The 16,078-nt window shown below is 44.7% G+C and overlaps 3 protein-coding genes across 17 annotated transcripts in view; 2 read left to right on the top strand and 1 right to left on the bottom strand.

Moving 5' to 3' along the window:
• LOC120952030 (kinesin-like protein KIF13A) overlaps positions 1–10,221 on the top strand; it is a 30,380-nt gene extending 20,159 nt beyond the window's left edge. For 4 of the 7 annotated variants that reach the window (XM_049606309.1, XM_049606308.1, XM_049606310.1 and 1 more), the window contains exons 6-15: positions 65–210; positions 1,545–1,595; positions 2,190–2,277; positions 2,348–2,434; positions 2,801–2,863; positions 3,124–3,612; positions 3,685–4,116; positions 4,185–4,321; positions 4,402–4,582; positions 4,650–10,221. In XM_049606309.1, coding sequence (XP_049462266.1) covers positions 65–210; positions 1,545–1,595; positions 2,190–2,277; positions 2,348–2,434; positions 2,801–2,863; positions 3,124–3,612; positions 3,685–4,116; positions 4,185–4,321; positions 4,402–4,582; positions 4,650–4,729 — 1,754 coding nt within the window. In that variant the 3' untranslated portion in view covers positions 4,730–10,221. The remainder of the gene's footprint in view (positions 1–64; positions 211–1,544; positions 1,596–2,189; positions 2,278–2,347; positions 2,435–2,800; positions 2,864–3,123; positions 3,613–3,684; positions 4,117–4,184; positions 4,322–4,401; positions 4,583–4,649) is intronic. The other 3 variants (XM_049606312.1, XM_040371098.2, XM_049606313.1) reach the window with 3 other exon arrangements.
• A 131-nt stretch (positions 10,222–10,352) lies between these two features.
• Positions 10,353–11,267, top strand: LOC120952040 (uncharacterized). The gene is made up of 3 exons (XM_040371132.2): positions 10,353–10,536; positions 10,613–10,694; positions 10,780–11,267. The coding sequence occupies exons 1-3, from the start codon at positions 10,516–10,518 to the stop codon at positions 11,115–11,117; spliced, it is 441 nt and encodes a 146-aa protein (XP_040227066.2). The 5' UTR covers positions 10,353–10,515; the 3' UTR covers positions 11,118–11,267.
• A 781-nt stretch (positions 11,268–12,048) lies between these two features.
• LOC120951284 (serine/threonine-protein kinase N) overlaps positions 12,049–16,078 on the bottom strand; it is a 64,473-nt gene continuing 60,443 nt past the window's right edge. For all 9 annotated transcript variants that reach the window (XM_040369890.2, XM_040369887.2, XM_040369888.2 and 6 more), the window contains 6 exons: positions 14,955–15,635; positions 14,696–14,885; positions 14,430–14,611; positions 14,250–14,357; positions 14,024–14,164; positions 12,049–13,948 (listed from right to left, as the gene is read on the bottom strand). In XM_040369890.2, the coding sequence (XP_040225824.2) occupies positions 13,805–13,948; positions 14,024–14,164; positions 14,250–14,357; positions 14,430–14,611; positions 14,696–14,885; positions 14,955–15,635 (1,446 nt within the window). In that variant the 3' untranslated portion in view covers positions 12,049–13,804. The remainder of the gene's footprint in view (positions 13,949–14,023; positions 14,165–14,249; positions 14,358–14,429; positions 14,612–14,695; positions 14,886–14,954; positions 15,636–16,078) is intronic.

Below are 16,078 nucleotides of genomic sequence, written 5' to 3'. Positions count from 1 at the left end.
TATGTGTGGTTAGCATGAAAGAATGGAGAAAATTTCCTAATGCATTTTGTTGTATGCTTTGCAGAAAAATATACCAAAGGAGTATCGGCCGTGGAGAGCATTCTGACGCTTGATCGGCTACGACAGAGCGTTGCGGTGAAGGAGCTGGAACAGGTCCGCGGACCGGCACTTTCTATGCGCAAGACGGCCAGTGTGCCGAACTTCTCACAGGTACGCTTCCCATCGTCAACTCTACGTCAAACCAATACCACACGTTCCCGTGCCTTCCGTCCTGCGCTCCGATGGCAGCGCTTTGTTTTCTGTATGTTTCGTTTCGTACGAGCGTGTGGCCGTCGTACGCTCTACTATTTAGTTTAGCTACTAGAAGCTTTGAAGTTTGCTGGTTTTTAATGAAAATGTGGAGGAGCCGTTTGCGTTGCGCGGTGCTGCGCGTACGCAGTTCGCTCTGGTGGACTCTCTCTGGCAACGGTTCGGTCTCGGGGTTTTCCAGCGAATCGCGGACGGATAAAAATCAACCAATTATTAGCCAGCTTTTTGTTATAGCCACAGTGCACAGTTCGTTTCGATCGGCATTTTCATCAGCAAGCAAATCACCATAAATTGTTAATATCACACCAACTCTACACCGCGCGCGCGCGTTTGTGTGTGTGTGTGTTTCCGCATATTATCGCATTCATGCAAATCTAATCTGGCGAATTTGATTATGTTTTCCCCTATGTTTTTTTCCTTCTTACCATCATGCGCGCCTTGCTTTGGGCATTACAATGCAATAACTTCTTTCTTTTCTGTCTTTATTTATAACATACGCTAATTCTGTACCATCGGTGCAAGGCATATCGTGCAATTTCTGTCCTAAATCGTCCTTGTTCGCTCCCTAATGCTAATGCTGCTGTTGCTGCTGCTATTGCTGCTACTATTGCTCGTGTGCTACCCCTCCAAATCCATGCGTTTTAAACTCTGAACCTGAATTTTTTAATCCCTTCTTCCTTCCAAGTTACCATGATGTATTATCCTCTTGTTAATCTGGTTTTGTTTATGGTGTAAATTTCGTCTAACAATTGTTTTCGTCTCTTTTTCTCTTTCTCTTTCTCTGTCTATCTCTCTCTGTCTTCTGTCTTCTGCAATCACAAAAAATATAATAAACACATTTGTCCTGTGTGCCTTATCAATGTGCGCTTTTTTACCCATCCCTTTTACAAATTAAACTATATTCTTAAACATATAACTCCTTCTTTTCCTGTGTGTATGCGTGTATGTTGCATATCCGTTTGCTTCAATGCAACTACAAAACTCCTTATTATTGTGCACCTGCAAATGCATTTCAAAATTTCACCGTTTTCCCTCAAATGCTACTTTTCTTTCACAACCTACATGAAAACCTTCATCCACAAAACATCAATTTTTACGCTGCATTTTGTAAATTTGCTCATCGACAAATGATGCCCGTTTTTCGCGGGGGGATGCTTCTTTATCGTACGTACAAAATGTACAAACAAAATGCGGGTGCGCGCGAAATCTTGATAATTAAACCCCGTAAAAAAAAGGCCGTAAAAGATGCCAGGGAGCTTAGTACGAGTCTCACCACCTCGAGGACAGTAAGTAGACGGTCGCTAGATGGAAAAGCGTGTTTCGTTTTTGTTAGACTGTGTCTCTGGATGTTTGTTTAGCTAATGAAGAATATGAATTATTGTTTTGTTCTTTATTCTTTACAACGAAATTCGAATCCAGTTTGGTAGATATTGTAAGGAACGTATTTTTCTTAGATTTCTCCTTTTTACGTCGTACTGTTTTCCCTTCATATTTTTCCCTTTTTTCGATTTTCATTTTGACGTTGAACGTTGTGCTTACTCGTGATCTAAGCGAAAGGATGATACTGCACTTTGCAGTTCCAACGTTAAGCGTGTCTTTCCTCTATTCTTCAGGCTTTCACGCTTTCATTGGAAGCTTTCCAATCAAGGCTTTTATGTGTTGTTTTGTGTATGCTGTTGTAGTAGTAATTCAGTTTCGGTAACGTGTTTGGAAAAACTGTTTTATTTTGTCGTTACTCAAGTAGAAACGGTGTTGTTTCAGATTGTCGACTGTAGTATTCGCGAACGTGCGACGAACATATCGACTTCAACAACATTTCCGAAATCCTCCGGGGTTGATTGTTCTTTGATGTCTAATGCTTGTTCTTTCGTTCATTGCAGATGCGATTCTTCGATGCCTCGTTCGAATCGTTGTTGAGCATTGGACGCTCGGAATCGTACGCTGACTTGAAGATGGGTCTTAACAATGGTGTGTATTACTATCTACGCGTATGAAAGTTATACTATACAGTAACACTTAATTCCTTTGGTTCTTACAGCGCAAAGCACCCGCGAAACAGCGAACAGCAGGCAAAAGATGAAGAACAACAACGGCGAGGAATCGTCCAGTTCGGGTTACGGTGCAGGTAGGGATCAATCGTGTGCAGTGATAGAGTCGTTGTGTCGTGTTTAGACGTTCATCCAGCTCACCTTGACGTTTGTTTGATGTATCGTCTGTCCTACTTGTGATAGTTGGGCAAACTGTTGTAATGGTGTTAGAGTACTTGAAATATCCTTTTGTGGTAATACTAAATTTCACACGTGTACAACTCGCAATGCTCGGAACATTGTCTCCTGTAGTAAATCTGTTGAAACTGATTCAGTGTTTCGGAAAAGATTTAACAAAAGAGCTGTGCCATCTCTCTATAATACAACAGAAATCTTTTCCTGCCATCACTTACTTACCCACCATACTTTTACATTCTACACACGCTCTCACGAATGGAATGCAGCTCGTCCCACATTCCTCAATCTCAATATCAATCTGAATTCCTTGCGACTTCAGCCAACTAAACGTATGTAGCCCAATTGCAGTGTGTCGTATATGCTTTCCGTTGCTGCTGAACTCCTTTGTTTTTAGTATTCTTTGATCTTTCTTTGTTGTTTATTTTTTTGTCTAACTTTGTTTCATTGTTGTTTGTTTCTTCAGCACCGATTCGTTTGAAAGATAAGTCTGTTTGATTTATGTTGCTGTTATTTTGGAAACTTTTTTTAAAGTAAAAATAGTGAAAAAGTTGTTTCCAATTCTAAACAATGTCATTATTCCACTGTATAGCGTCCCCAGCCGCCAGTAAGTTGGCTCAACGGATGACGACACTACACGAGGAGCCGCTTATCAAGCAGATTTGCTACGAGGAAGAGGGCGAAGACCACTTCAGCGAGCCGGACTATCCCGAATACAACGATTTCTACGAACAGCCGATGGGCAAGAAGCCGTCGCTGTCGAAGATGAAATCATCGTACACGGTTGAATCGTTCATTGACATCGACAAGCGCAGTCAATCGGCCGGCGGTGAAGGCATGAACTCGGCTGGTGGAAAGTTTGCAAGCAAGACGAAGGCAGAGTCAGCATCGATGGGTGGAATCTCGTCGGCGCCAGTCTCTGGCGGCAGTACAGGTGGCCCTGGAGCGAAATATCAAACCATGACACCTAGCATGAGCTCGTCCACCTCAAGCGGTTACGGATCGCAGGCCGTATCGTGCAGTAACCTCACCAACGATGACACCTATTCCATCCGATCAATGAGCGTCGGAGAAACGCCAGGTGAGTGGGCATCAGATCCGGAAGGTTCGGAGGACGATTTGTTAATGAACGGGACTTTTCCTATGCCTTCAGATACTATGTCACCGTCCAACAAAATGCAAGAACAAATCATGTCTACTAGCAGCAGCACCAATGCCAAATCGGAGGAGGAATCAGTGACCTCTCCGACGACCTCAACGACCGCTTCTGAGCACACGCTGATGGCGGAAAGCATGGACAGCTATAGCAGCAGTCCCACGACGCGGGCCCCGCTCGGTGAAATGCCGAAGCGTGTCAACCCGTTTCTGAAGGATGCCAATATCGAAGCGTTTGACGATAGCAGTGCTCAACTCGACGCTGCTAAAGATGAGCAGCCGCAGCACCAAGCATCGGAGGAGGACGAAGGACTCGGTGGCGAACAGAGTCAGTCCGAATCGACGACGACAATGAGCGACTCCACGCAGATGGTTGATGAAAGCGAAGAAAGCGATCATAGCTCAGCTAACACCAAACACTCCTCAGATGGTATGTGATTGTGTTGGATGCTCCAATCGAATTTTGTTTAACAATGTATGCAACCCATTTCTGTCTAGTGATGGAAAGCAGCTTCTCCTCGACACCGGGCAAGCAGGAGATTATCCCGGATTGGGTTGTTGTGGGCGAGTCCGTGCTAATAAGACCGTATAACACCAGCGGAGTGATAGCGTTCGTTGGCGCTACACATTTCCAGGTAATTGCATTTCCGGACACGTTGAAGACGATAGCATTATTTTCTATTATCGCTGTGCTATGAACGATTTCCTTCCGCAGGGAGGAACTTGGATTGGGGTGGAGCTGGACACGCCTACCGGCAAAAATGATGGTACTGTGCAAGGCATTCAGTACTTCGACTGCCGCCCAAAGCACGGAATTTTCGTGCGCGTCGATAAACTGATCCTGGACAAGCGTGGCCGAGCGATGCGCGAGCTGAAGAAGGCAGAAAAGATGAAAGGTTTGTTACAAGATGTGGCTTTGAATGATCTTAACTATTATATTAAAAGTGTAAAACTCTATTTTAGCGGAACTTGCTGGTGGCAAGGGAGGACAAAGGCCACTGACCGGCGGCACCGGAACGGCAACGAATGGACCACGCAAATGATACGCGTTCAATCGTGGCCTCAGCAGCGCTCAGTGTTCGTCGAGGCCGTTCACGGGCCGGAAGCGGTTTGTGCCGAAATCTGCCTCCGTTGCAGCATTTAACCGCGGTAAGTAAAGGACATCTCGCGTACAGCACACAGTCGGGTTGCCGGTGGCGCAAGGAAGCGGAAACGCCAGAGGGACGGAGAGCTGGGAAAAGCCCAGTACAGCGATTTTTGCAATCTTCATACGCTCGTCAGCTTCTTCAGCCCATCAGTACCTTCGGAATGGCAGAATCGCAGGAAGAATTGCAAAGAGTCATTTGAACGGAACGTGTGAGGGGTCACACAGCCACAGGCCCGACGATGCAGAATCCATCCCTTCTATCAAGAAGTTTGCTTGATATTTTGATGAGATGCTTTTTTCCTATACATTGACGTAGAACTAGAAGCTCGCGACCGAGTAGCAGTGACCGATAGAGGCACTAGAGGCACTAGAGACATACGCATTAATAGAGTCATGCCGCGAACGCTCTTCTACCGCTCTAGATAGTGAATGGGATACTACTACTCACCATCATGGCCAATCTGGCACGATACGTGTGGGGAAGAGGGGGGATGTTGGGGTCATACAGTAAGCTTTATGATGCTACCTCCCTTCCTCCTCATTATCGTGCGATGGTAGAGGGTGCAAAATTAAGGTAATCTTATCAAATTACATACATTTTACAACTACTCATACCATTATCAAAAAAGATGTGCGATAAACCGGCCGACCGGTGGAAGTAAAGTGAAGGATAGTATCTAGTTTTACACGTCACGCTGGCGAAGTAGTAGAGTGAGCGTACGGCGGCCGAGTCAGTAGGCAAAATGAATCGAGCGTTTCTCACACATGTCCATTTCTTACACATGTCGTTTTGCATAAATGCATCTGTATGTTAGTAGCTGCACCTTGGTGTGATCACACAAAAGTACCAGCCAAAAAACAAAACAAAAACACACACACACACAACAATACAGGACAGGCAAAGGACTCATACGAAACCGTTGAACCGAGTTGCTTGCCGATCTCACAGCTCGCGCGGAAACTGAAGTTGTTTGTTTGAACCGCAAGCGTTTACGCCTTTCGATAGGCATTTTCGAACTGTTTGAACCCGATTCCATCCCGCTTTCGATAGAAAACTAAAAAAGTTGAAACACAATCTCTACACGTTTTTCGTCCGTTCAATGTGAAGCTGTCGCTTTAGTGGGAGAAGTAGAAAGCAGTCGCCTAGGAGGAGGACGAGGAGGTAGCAAAACAAAAGCTAACGTACCATTTTCTGAGTGTAATACATTTTCTATATATTATGTTAGTGGGAAAAGAAGTAGAGCACAGGGGGGTTCTAGCAGTTTGCAGTTTGTTAGGCACGAGAAAAGGGGAATCGATGGGCGAACGACCCGTGAGCAATTTTCTGTCCGTGTTGGCACGAAAGTGCGGGACGCGCAAAACCAATCCATTCCAATTTGCAATAAAAGCGAGTCCTTCCGTTACAGTGAGTGTGCCCGTGGAAGTAGGAGGCCGCTCGTTGAACACACACACACATACAGGCAAAGTAGGGCGCTAGAAGACAAGAAAGCACAGCAACACGTCCAACAGTAGGCAACGCTAGTATTCATCCCCTGTGCGCTGGTGTTCCATCCGATTCCGAAGCGATTTAGAAAGCTCGTATCAAATCAGTCCATTCCGTTTCGAGTATTGACAGCAGATTAGTGTTGTGTGAGTGTATCTGTATATCTGTATGTATGTGTGTGTGTGTATGTTGAAGGTAGAGCATCCATTCATTCGATCAGCATAGGGGGAGAGCAGCACTGTTAGTCTCAGGTCACACAAACCCATCTGCACGGTAGAGAACTATTCACTTTGATCAGCTACTGCTAGGGTTTGAACTGTGCGGGGAAGCATATACAGTGCTTCACAAACACACACACACACGCACATTTCTCGTTAGATCGAACGTAGCAGTGGAAGATGATCGAAAAACGATTGCTTTGGTGGCTAGGGTAACACTGGCCTTTCAGTGCTTAGCTCAACCGAAAGCGTCAAAACCGAAGCAGGCGAGGTACAAGACGGTTGTTTGTTGTTTAGTATTATTTGCTAGTGGCTGTGGCAAGCTTTCCAGCAAGAAGCGGCCTAAAGCATGCCCAAAAGCATGTCGAAATTAGCAACTAACGAGAACGAGCGAAAGTGATAGAGAAGTAAGAACGAACGAACGAGAAGTGTGTGTGTGTGAGCCAGTGCTGTTTATGTTTTCCCGCACTCCAACTCCAGGCCGAAGGAGATACGCAAGAAGGTACTGAAAGTATGTCGGCAATTATGATACATTCGTAGAAGGACAAAACGTTTAGGTCTAGATAAAGTCATACAATGGAACACCAGTGAAACTTGTTGATAGGCGTCTGTGCAAGAAGATGAACAGCAATTTGTCGGAAAACGGAAAGGCGCATACATGTTGTTGGGTAGATAGAATAGTAGATTGCAATAATGGAGAAAACACTCTGTCCCGTGCGATGACCTACGATGTCGTCGTCCCCGTTGGCCTGTAGCATGTGTAGGCAAACCAAGCAAAGCACAGCAATGGCGGAGCACTGGATAAATAGCCCCTCAAATAGTGATTTAGTAAGACATTGCTCACACGTATTACATAATAGAGAAAACGTAGAACAACCACCAGGGCAGGCAAACAAGAAAGCACCATCTCTCCTCTCACCAAGGGCTAGCGTGTTGAGGGTACGATTTCGGTTACATTTCTTTCCCTAATTACTATTATCGTGGCGTATCGTTTGTGCATCTTTTTCCACTGTAGGCAGCAATGCAGCTAACGCTATAGAAAGCAACACAAGCAAACAAACACAGACACACCAAGACTCAATGCGGAAACGTAACAGCAATATTTGATCATAGGATGATAGGTGTGCGCTTCATGTTAGAAAGAGAGAGAGAGAGAGAGAGAGAGAGAGCGAGATAGAGCGGGTGAAACAGGGTGTCGGTCACAGTAGTAGGCCATCCCCGTCGAAAGAGGTGATTTTAACTTGTAACTAGCGGAAAAGGTTATTGTGATTTAGTTGTTTAAGTTAGACAAGAGCAAATTTTGTATTTTTGTGTGCTGTTCGCTCAAACGACTTTTTGGCTTTTGTTTTAAGCGTGCTTTATGAATGAAACGTCATATCCTAATCGAGAGGGAGAGAGCTATGTTTAGCTTACAATTTGTTTGTTCATATCGTTTACAACAATTGCAACACACAGACACACACAACTCACTACACATCCTCTCACATGTTATCTACCACGGTCACCGGCTTTATCAACCCCCCCTCGGCGTGCCAGTAGAAGCCTAGGGAAGGTTACGGGGTGGCAAAGACAAATGGGGACGCGTGCATCCACTGAGTATTTGAGTTTATTTGTTATTGCTACACGACGCTCTGTTTAGTATAAAATGTGTTGCAAATGCTAATCGATTTGTGTGATTTTAAGCTTATCGTTTGGGAGGGTTTTGTTTCGTTCCTTTTTCCTGTAAAGAACAACGAGATGTAGGACGGGAAGATGCTTTAGTTAGGAGGAACCGCCGGGATGAAACGAACACTGTTATGTACATAGCTGATAACGGAACTATATGGCTTTTTTGTGTGTGTCTGCGTTAAGATCGGCATAATTCATATCATTTATTAAGCCCCATATTCCCCTTCCTCCCCATGCGGATGCTGCTGCCGAAGCACCGTTTGTGTATATTTATTTTTAATATATCTTTATGTTATGTTTGTCGTGTGCATTCCTCTTCTGCCCTGTAATACTATTAGAAGATGATCCGATTCCCCCCTCCCTATCCATTACTCTTCTCTACATCTTATCAGCGATAATAGAACGATCGTGCTTCGATGTGTGTCCAATGTTATACTAGAGGAAGGGAAAGATAGAGAGTGAGTGAGGCGCAAATCCGTTTCAGATCGTATTTCACACAATCATTGTTAAATAGCGTTAGGATAGCGAGTGGTAGTACACGCAAGAGGGGGATTAGTCCTAATTGTCTTACTCTATAGTACTAGCCTAGTGCATTCCTTGCCCTCTCCTTAACTCCCCCCTGAACTATCTCCACCTTTTCCGACTTTATCTAGCCCGAGAGGGGGGAGATCATGAATGTGAAAAAAGAAAAGAAAACAACTTTCCTGTGTAATAAATAAAGCTGTATAGTAATAATGATGACTTAGTAGGGGAGAGCGCTTCTAGTAGTAGTAGATCCGTGTGACCCGCGGTGGTTGTTGTTGCAATAAAGATATGACCGTTGTCACCGAAAGGCTGAAAAGTGCAAATTCGAAAGGAAAAGGTGAACGAGCTGAAATGAGTGGAAAGAAATGGCGTTTTGCTTTGAAAAAGAAAGTCCATAGAACGACGAGTGAGGCGCAGGAAAGAGAGGAAGCATGATTATCGAATAATATGTCCCATTCCGTCGCACATCCCTCCTGCCCGCCCTGGCGAATAAAGAGCAACACGATATACAAATTATTATCCTTTACTAAAGTTGAGTACACAAAGAAACAAAGGAAAGCTGTGTGTGTGTATATACATGTGTGAGCATGTATGAAAGTCTAAACGATAGATTAACAAAAAAAATTAAGGAACACGGTAGAGATTAACATGGCTGAGGTGAAAAAAAGAAGAAAAATACACACTTTCACACTTACAGACAAGAAAATCAGAAGAGAAAGAGAGAGTACAGCAAGTGAACAAGATACAAAATCCAACAAAATCTATTTTTCTAGACTAGTAATAACAAGTAATGTATAACGCATAAAGCGAGGTGGTGCGTTATCATTATTGAAAGAGGGTAATTATTCAAAACCAACAAACCAAACAGAAAATTTACAAAAAGCTTGCTATGAAACAAAAAGAACAAAAAAAAAAAAAACATGCAAATAAACCTAACCCTTGCTCCTCCTACCTTCTTTACAAGCGCGCCAAGATGCGTTCAAATTAACACAAACATTGGATCAGGAAGGAAGCAAATATTGAAGATTCTATAAGAAATATATACATATATTAGGACAAGCAGAGGAGGGAGAATACAACAAAAAAACAAACACACACAAAACACATCATGAAAATTTCACGAGGGAGCCATGCAAGAAACGGAATCTGGCTTAAAATGAGGCGTAAGATGCGTAAGATGAAGGGCAGCGGATAAAGGATAAATAGTAAATCTAGTCAAAGCAGCAGTGGTCGTCCAAACAGAAGATAACACTGAAGGTGGCTCCAATCGTAGTCTGGTCCTTTCATCAAAATCGAGCACGAGCAAGAGGTGTGGTGGTGGGAGTGGAGAGAACGAAACAATCCCCTCGTAACACAGAAAAGAAAACACAAACACAATACCCCGTAAGAAACATGATGAAAAAGAAGCAACAACAAAAAACAAAGATTAATACTTATATTGAATAACTGCTTATTCTGTAATTATAATAAAAAAATAGTCGCGAGTCGAACAAATCTGGATTCGTAGCATATTCGTTCCGCTGGCCGAAATTAAATGACGAAGAATTGAAGAAACTAAGCGACATACTAACAAAAATGACTAAAAAGTTCATCGCTTGCTGTTGAATTGAAGTCGCTGAAGTCTCCCATTTCGAGCAGAACAGAGTCGAGCAAGATTTGCTGCATGGGCAAGCAGCAGGTGCGGCTGACAGTTCGGGTGCAGCAGAAACGTCAAACCGCTGCTGCACGGCGTTTGGCGCACTGTAAACAAAACAACGGACCGGCTTTTCCCGTGAGCACAGCGATGGAATGGTAAACTTTCACGAAATTGTACGTTTAATGTGGTAATAGTTGGTACAGCGTACAGCGTAGCATTAATGAAGTTTTTTTTATTGTTATTCTGCAGCTCAAAACCTTTTACACACTAGGGTGTGAAGATGATGCGCTCTGTTACGGTGCTTGCCGTGTATACATTCATCTGCAAGAAGGTTGGTGTGGAATGTGTGTGAAAGTAAAACATTTTCGTCTCTTTAGTACAGATAGCTGACCTCTTTCCTACTGTGTTCGTTACAGAAAAGCACATGCACGATGTGCAGTACACGTACGAGAAGCGGCTGCAACTGTTCTACCTAACAGCGAGGAAGGAACCGGATGGCCCCAGCGACCTGTTTATTCCTTCGTTGACGACAAATGCATTGAATTTGGTGCAGCTGAAGCAGTGCAGAGAGACGATCACACTGCCCGATGGTCAAAAGCCGGCGAGTATCGTGTTGGCGATCTGTGATGGTAGTTCAACGGTACTTCTTTACCGGATGACGCCAGGATTGAAAGAAATCGCTCAAAAGTTGCCATCGAAGGGTAAACTGCTACGAATGAGGACGGGGACGGGCTGTGAGCAGACACCAAAATGAAATAGAACGGTCTTCGTTTTGAATGCACGACACAGCGGTTTGCAAGCAAAACAGCTGATTGTATAGCAGGGCTGTCAAACCTAGGTTTGAATGTGTTATACGTTTTCATGACAAAGATAAAATAAAAAATACCTCATCTCACAAAAACAATTTTACCCATGTGTGTAAATATCTATATGAAGTGCGAAGGTAGCGCGTCTGTCGAATATATCACACCTGTATTGCTACTACTACTACTATCAAATTAAAAAAAGAGGCGGAGTTACGAAGTCACCGAGACAACAAATCCGTTCCACGATCGAGTTCCGAGAAGGAATTTTGCCAAATCTGTACGCGAACACCCGAACAAAGTAACAGGAGAACATACCTTTAGGAGGTAGCGCGTCCGTCGAATTGATCCCGCCTGTACACTACTACTACTACTATCCAATTAAAAAAATGAGGCGGAGTTACGAAGTCACCATGACAACAATCCCGTTCCACGAACGTGTTCCGAGAAGGAAAACCCGAACCAAGTAACAGGAGCACATACCATCAGGAGGTTAGCGCAACACTTAAAAAGGAGGCGGAGTTATGATGTTGTCAGGATTTTAGTATACGCCTTCCTTTTTATACCAGTTTGCGTGATCGGAAGATCATCACTGTCATTGCCATTTGCAATTATATCCTTTGTGCTAAAGAGGAGTTCTCTTTCTCTTTCTCTCACAAAATGGCCACAAACAGGGGAACATCTACTCGTTTCGCACTGTTCGTTACTTACCCGTTGCAAACCATCAATCAATCATTTAGGTGTGCTGTTATGTGGCGTTTTATAAATAAGCAATTTAGTTCAGCAAAGATAAGAGATAGTACCGACGATATGGGCAGGCGCCATTAAGGCGCAATAAAGATAAATAAGCAAAAACACACACAAACACAGTTAATCAATATGTTGACTTTAAATAACCATTGTACAATGTATTCTGATAACTAATCACGCGCTGGTGTTTTTTGATCATCAAAAATACACATCGATACATGCGATATGTGTGTGTGGGTGTGTGTACATCTGTGTGGGAACTCTCTTTTCACTTCATTTCTTCTCTCTAACTACCGGCAAATACTCACTCACTAAGCCCCACACAGATACACGCACACACACCGTCTCAAACACAATCGATTAAATACAGCATCAACTTCATCATCGCGAATTAAAAAAAAATCAACTCTACCCCAACACTCCCAGCATACCACCCAAAGGGGGTTGGCATAACAGGAGAGGAGGGAGAGGAGGTGTACGGGTTTTCTGACGCACATATATGCACAATTTTACCTGTAAATAAACCTGTACTGAAGCCCTAACACATTATTGTAGCTTTCGATTGCTCACCGCGCGTGCGTGTGTGAATGTGTTTTGATGCGCTTTTAATCGGGACACGACTTGTCCCAGAAAAACACACACAGACACGCACACACACACACACACTTGAACACAGCTTCTTCTATCTAGCGCATATATATGTATGTTGAACGTAACACGTGAAACGTAACAAGTATTTATATATATAATAGAGATAGATATAAGTCCTACTTACAAGAGAAATAAACCTAATTTCATCTAACTAGCGCAATTTAACAGCTTTCTCTCTCTTTCTCTTTTTTTCTCTCTCGCTCTTTTTTCTTTCTCTTTTCTCTTTCTTGCCCTGCTTACTCCCTTTCTCTCTTCTTTTTAACTCGTTTCTTTCCTTTCTTATCATGTTGCATTGTTTAGTGCTGTGCTTTCTTGTGTGTTCTATTGTTTTTGCTTTATAAAAAAAACACACATATACATACACCATTTGCATAGAATTGTCTTTGTGTTTTCCATTTTTTTTGTATGATGCGGAGGAGGATTTTCAGTCTAATTTGTATTACTGTGTTGCTTTCTGCACGATTATTACACCTGGGGCAATGGAAACGAACGTATGTTAAGGGGGAAAATACCATTTTATAAACAATAATTACATCCAAAAAGGACATAGGACATGTCACAAACAAAAGAGACAAAACACAACTACACAGAAACTACACGCAGTGGTGAATGGTGAACGGTGGACGACGGTGTGTGTGTGTGAATGAATTAGTAAGAAAAACACAAACGTGTAAATAAAGAAAAACCAATTGCCACTTGGTGCGAGTTGAGCTGTTTGAATGTCCTCTCTCTCGTCACTTTACCAAAACGGGCTAAAGGAGACGTGGGGCTTCTTTATCCAATCTTGTTCGACCGGGCATTATTCTTTAATCTCGCGGTACGCGTAACAGGTAAACTTTTATCTCTTATCTAACACGAAGCTGCTGCTGCTGCTGCCGTCGCCGTATGTGTCCGTATCGAACGTGTGGTGTTACGTTTGTTACTTTTTGCTTTTTTTTCTTATCCAAAACCCATCCTCTCATTCCCTTTTACTACCCTTCTCCAATCTAGAACGTTCCGCGCAGTCGCAAACACAGCGATCCATCGTTTAAAGGCACACACACACAGACACGGCGCGTTCCCATCTCATTTTATCCCTGCCTATTGATCATTTTGCCATCGAGAGGGGTTTGCGCGCGTTTTGGAGTGTGTGTGTGTGTTCGCCTATTATTTTCTCTTTACAATATATGCTAGCTGTAACACAATCGAGTAAGAAGACGAAGAAGCGTCCTCATCTTGTCTCCTCTCTCTCTCTCTCTCAACACCAATCGGCCATGTAGGTAAAGTCCTTGAAGTACGTCTGCTCCACCTCGGTGAGCACGCGCGGGTCCTTCGGTGGCGTTAGGGCGGGCTTTTCGGACGTGAATTCCTCGTCAAAGTTGGACACATCTTCCGCGGAACGCTGCGTAAAACGGATCGATGCTTGTGATTAAAAGCAAGCCTCCACGGGGTGGGGTGGGAGAAAAAAGATACTTACAACCGTTGGCACAAACGGTGGCTTCACCTTCTTGAGCAATAGGTCGTCCCAGACGATGTTGCGGAAGAAGGCCTGCCGCTTCACGTCCTCGGCATCGCGTTCGGACGACCCGAGCCGACGGTCCGGATTCTTACGCAGCAACTGTGTGCAAATGTGTACAATTAGTATCCAATAAGAATCGAATCGACGAATCTCAATGAGGCGATCTCTCAATCACTCAACTTACCCTTCTCATAATGGCGATTGCTTCGAGCGACAGGAACCGGGGATAGCGAACCTCATCGTTGACGATCGAATCAAACACTTCCTCCTCATCATCGCCCGGGAATGGTGACTGCACAAAGACAAGGCAAAAATATATGATTAATATCAATCTCCTATCAAGGGACGGAAAAAGGACACAAACCTCTCCGACGAGCATCTCGAAGATCAGTACACCCAAACCCCACCAGTCGACGGCACGCGTGTAGGACGTTTCGGTCAGCACTTCCGGGGCGAGGAATTCAGGCGTACCGCAGAACGTACCCGTCCGGTCGCCGAAACCCATACCCTCCTTGCACAAACCAAAGTCAGCGATCTTTACATAACCTGGAGCAATTAGAACGGAAAGAGATCGTTTGTTAATCCACTGTTTTGAAAGATAAGCTTTCAGGCGCCTCCGCGTCATCGTACCTTCCGTATCCAGCAGAAGATTGTCCAGCTTTAGATCGCGGTAGATGATTTTGCTTTCGTGCAGATACTGCAAACCGAGCACGACGCACGCCGCATAGAAGACGGCCCTCGGTTCCGAGAACACGTCCGTGTGGATGTGCATCATCAGATCACCGCCGGCCGCGTACTCCATCACGAAGCAGACGTGTTGCTGAGGAAATGAGAAAATAACAATCAATTCTCTGCATTACTCTCCCCCACTCCCTCTACGGACACTTACATCGGTCTGGAAGCAGGAGAACAGGTTCACCAGGAACGGGTGGCGCATCGTGTTCGCCACCTCGAAGATGCGCTTCTCGCTCAGCAACGATTCCACCTCGTCGCGCGCAATAATGTCGCCCTTCTTCAGCGCCTTGATCGCGAAATATTCGCCCGTGTGTTTGTACTGCGCCAGTATCACCTTACCGAAGTGGCCCCGCCCCAGCACGCTCAGCAGCCGGAAGCTGTCCATGCACATGCCAGCGCCCGGTGCACCCGCCAACGCTCCCGCCTGCGACTGGCGGCGACTTTCGTACGCACTGTCCCGATACTGGAGGGCACGGGCCGGTCCACCGGCCGGACGTCGATTCACCGGCGGACCGACGGCGCCCGATGCGGCACCAACGTCAACCATGCCGGAACTGGATGCTTGACCGGCGGCGGCAGCGTGTTGCTGGGCCAACAGGGAAGGTGGTACTACTGCTGGTTGCTGTTGCTGTTGCTGCAGCTGCTGTTGTAGTAGAAGCTGCTGCTGCTGCTGCTGCTGCTGATAGAGTTGCTGCTGCTGTTGCGCTTGGAGGGCGGCCGCCGCAGCAAGCGATGCCTGCTGGCTCATCAGCGTGGCCGACGGATGATGGTGATGGGGTGGCAGTGGCGGTGGCACCACATTGCCTCCGATCGTGAGCTGTTCGAACGGAAGGATCTGTGAGGCGAAGAGAAAGGAAACGGTTAGAAAAACGGTACAAAAGTGGCACGGCAAGCTGCAAAACATAAGAAAAATGGGCAATGATTTAAACAGGAAAAAACAACAAAACACAGCGAAATAGAAGAGAAGGAAGAAGAAGAAGAAGCAGCAAGTCCGGTAGAAGAACAGTAAACGTAAAACCAAACATATGCGGAAGTGTGTGTAAGGAGAAAAAGAAGCGGCACACACACATACAAAAAGGTAAGAACTTTAACAACCAAACACAGCAGCAATGACAGCAAAAGAAAACGAAAGAAATTAATTCAAAAAAGACAAACGCAGGTTAAAAGGATTGGCTGAAAGTGTGGTAAAATCGTATAAGACATGAAGTAAGACACGAAAGACGCACACAGACGGAACGGATGAAAGTTAAACAAAACGGTTGAGATGTATTAAAAGGT

Source organism: Anopheles coluzzii, chromosome 2 (assembly GCF_943734685.1).
Source record: "Anopheles coluzzii chromosome 2, AcolN3, whole genome shotgun sequence".
Lineage (NCBI taxonomy): Eukaryota > Metazoa > Arthropoda > Insecta > Diptera > Culicidae > Anopheles > Anopheles coluzzii.
The sequence above is the reverse complement of the archived record's forward strand: the minus strand, read 5'-3'. Positions and strand labels throughout refer to the sequence as shown.

Coding starts and splice junctions, on each gene's coding strand:
- LOC120952040 (XM_040371132.2), top strand. CDS start 10,516: ATGGTAAACTTTCACGAAATT. Junction 10,537..10,612: donor TGGTAAACTTTCACGAAATT/GTACGTTTAATG, acceptor GTTATTCTGCAG/CTCAAAACCTTTTACACACT. Junction 10,695..10,779: donor ATACATTCATCTGCAAGAAG/GTTGGTGTGGAA, acceptor TGTTCGTTACAG/AAAAGCACATGCACGATGTG.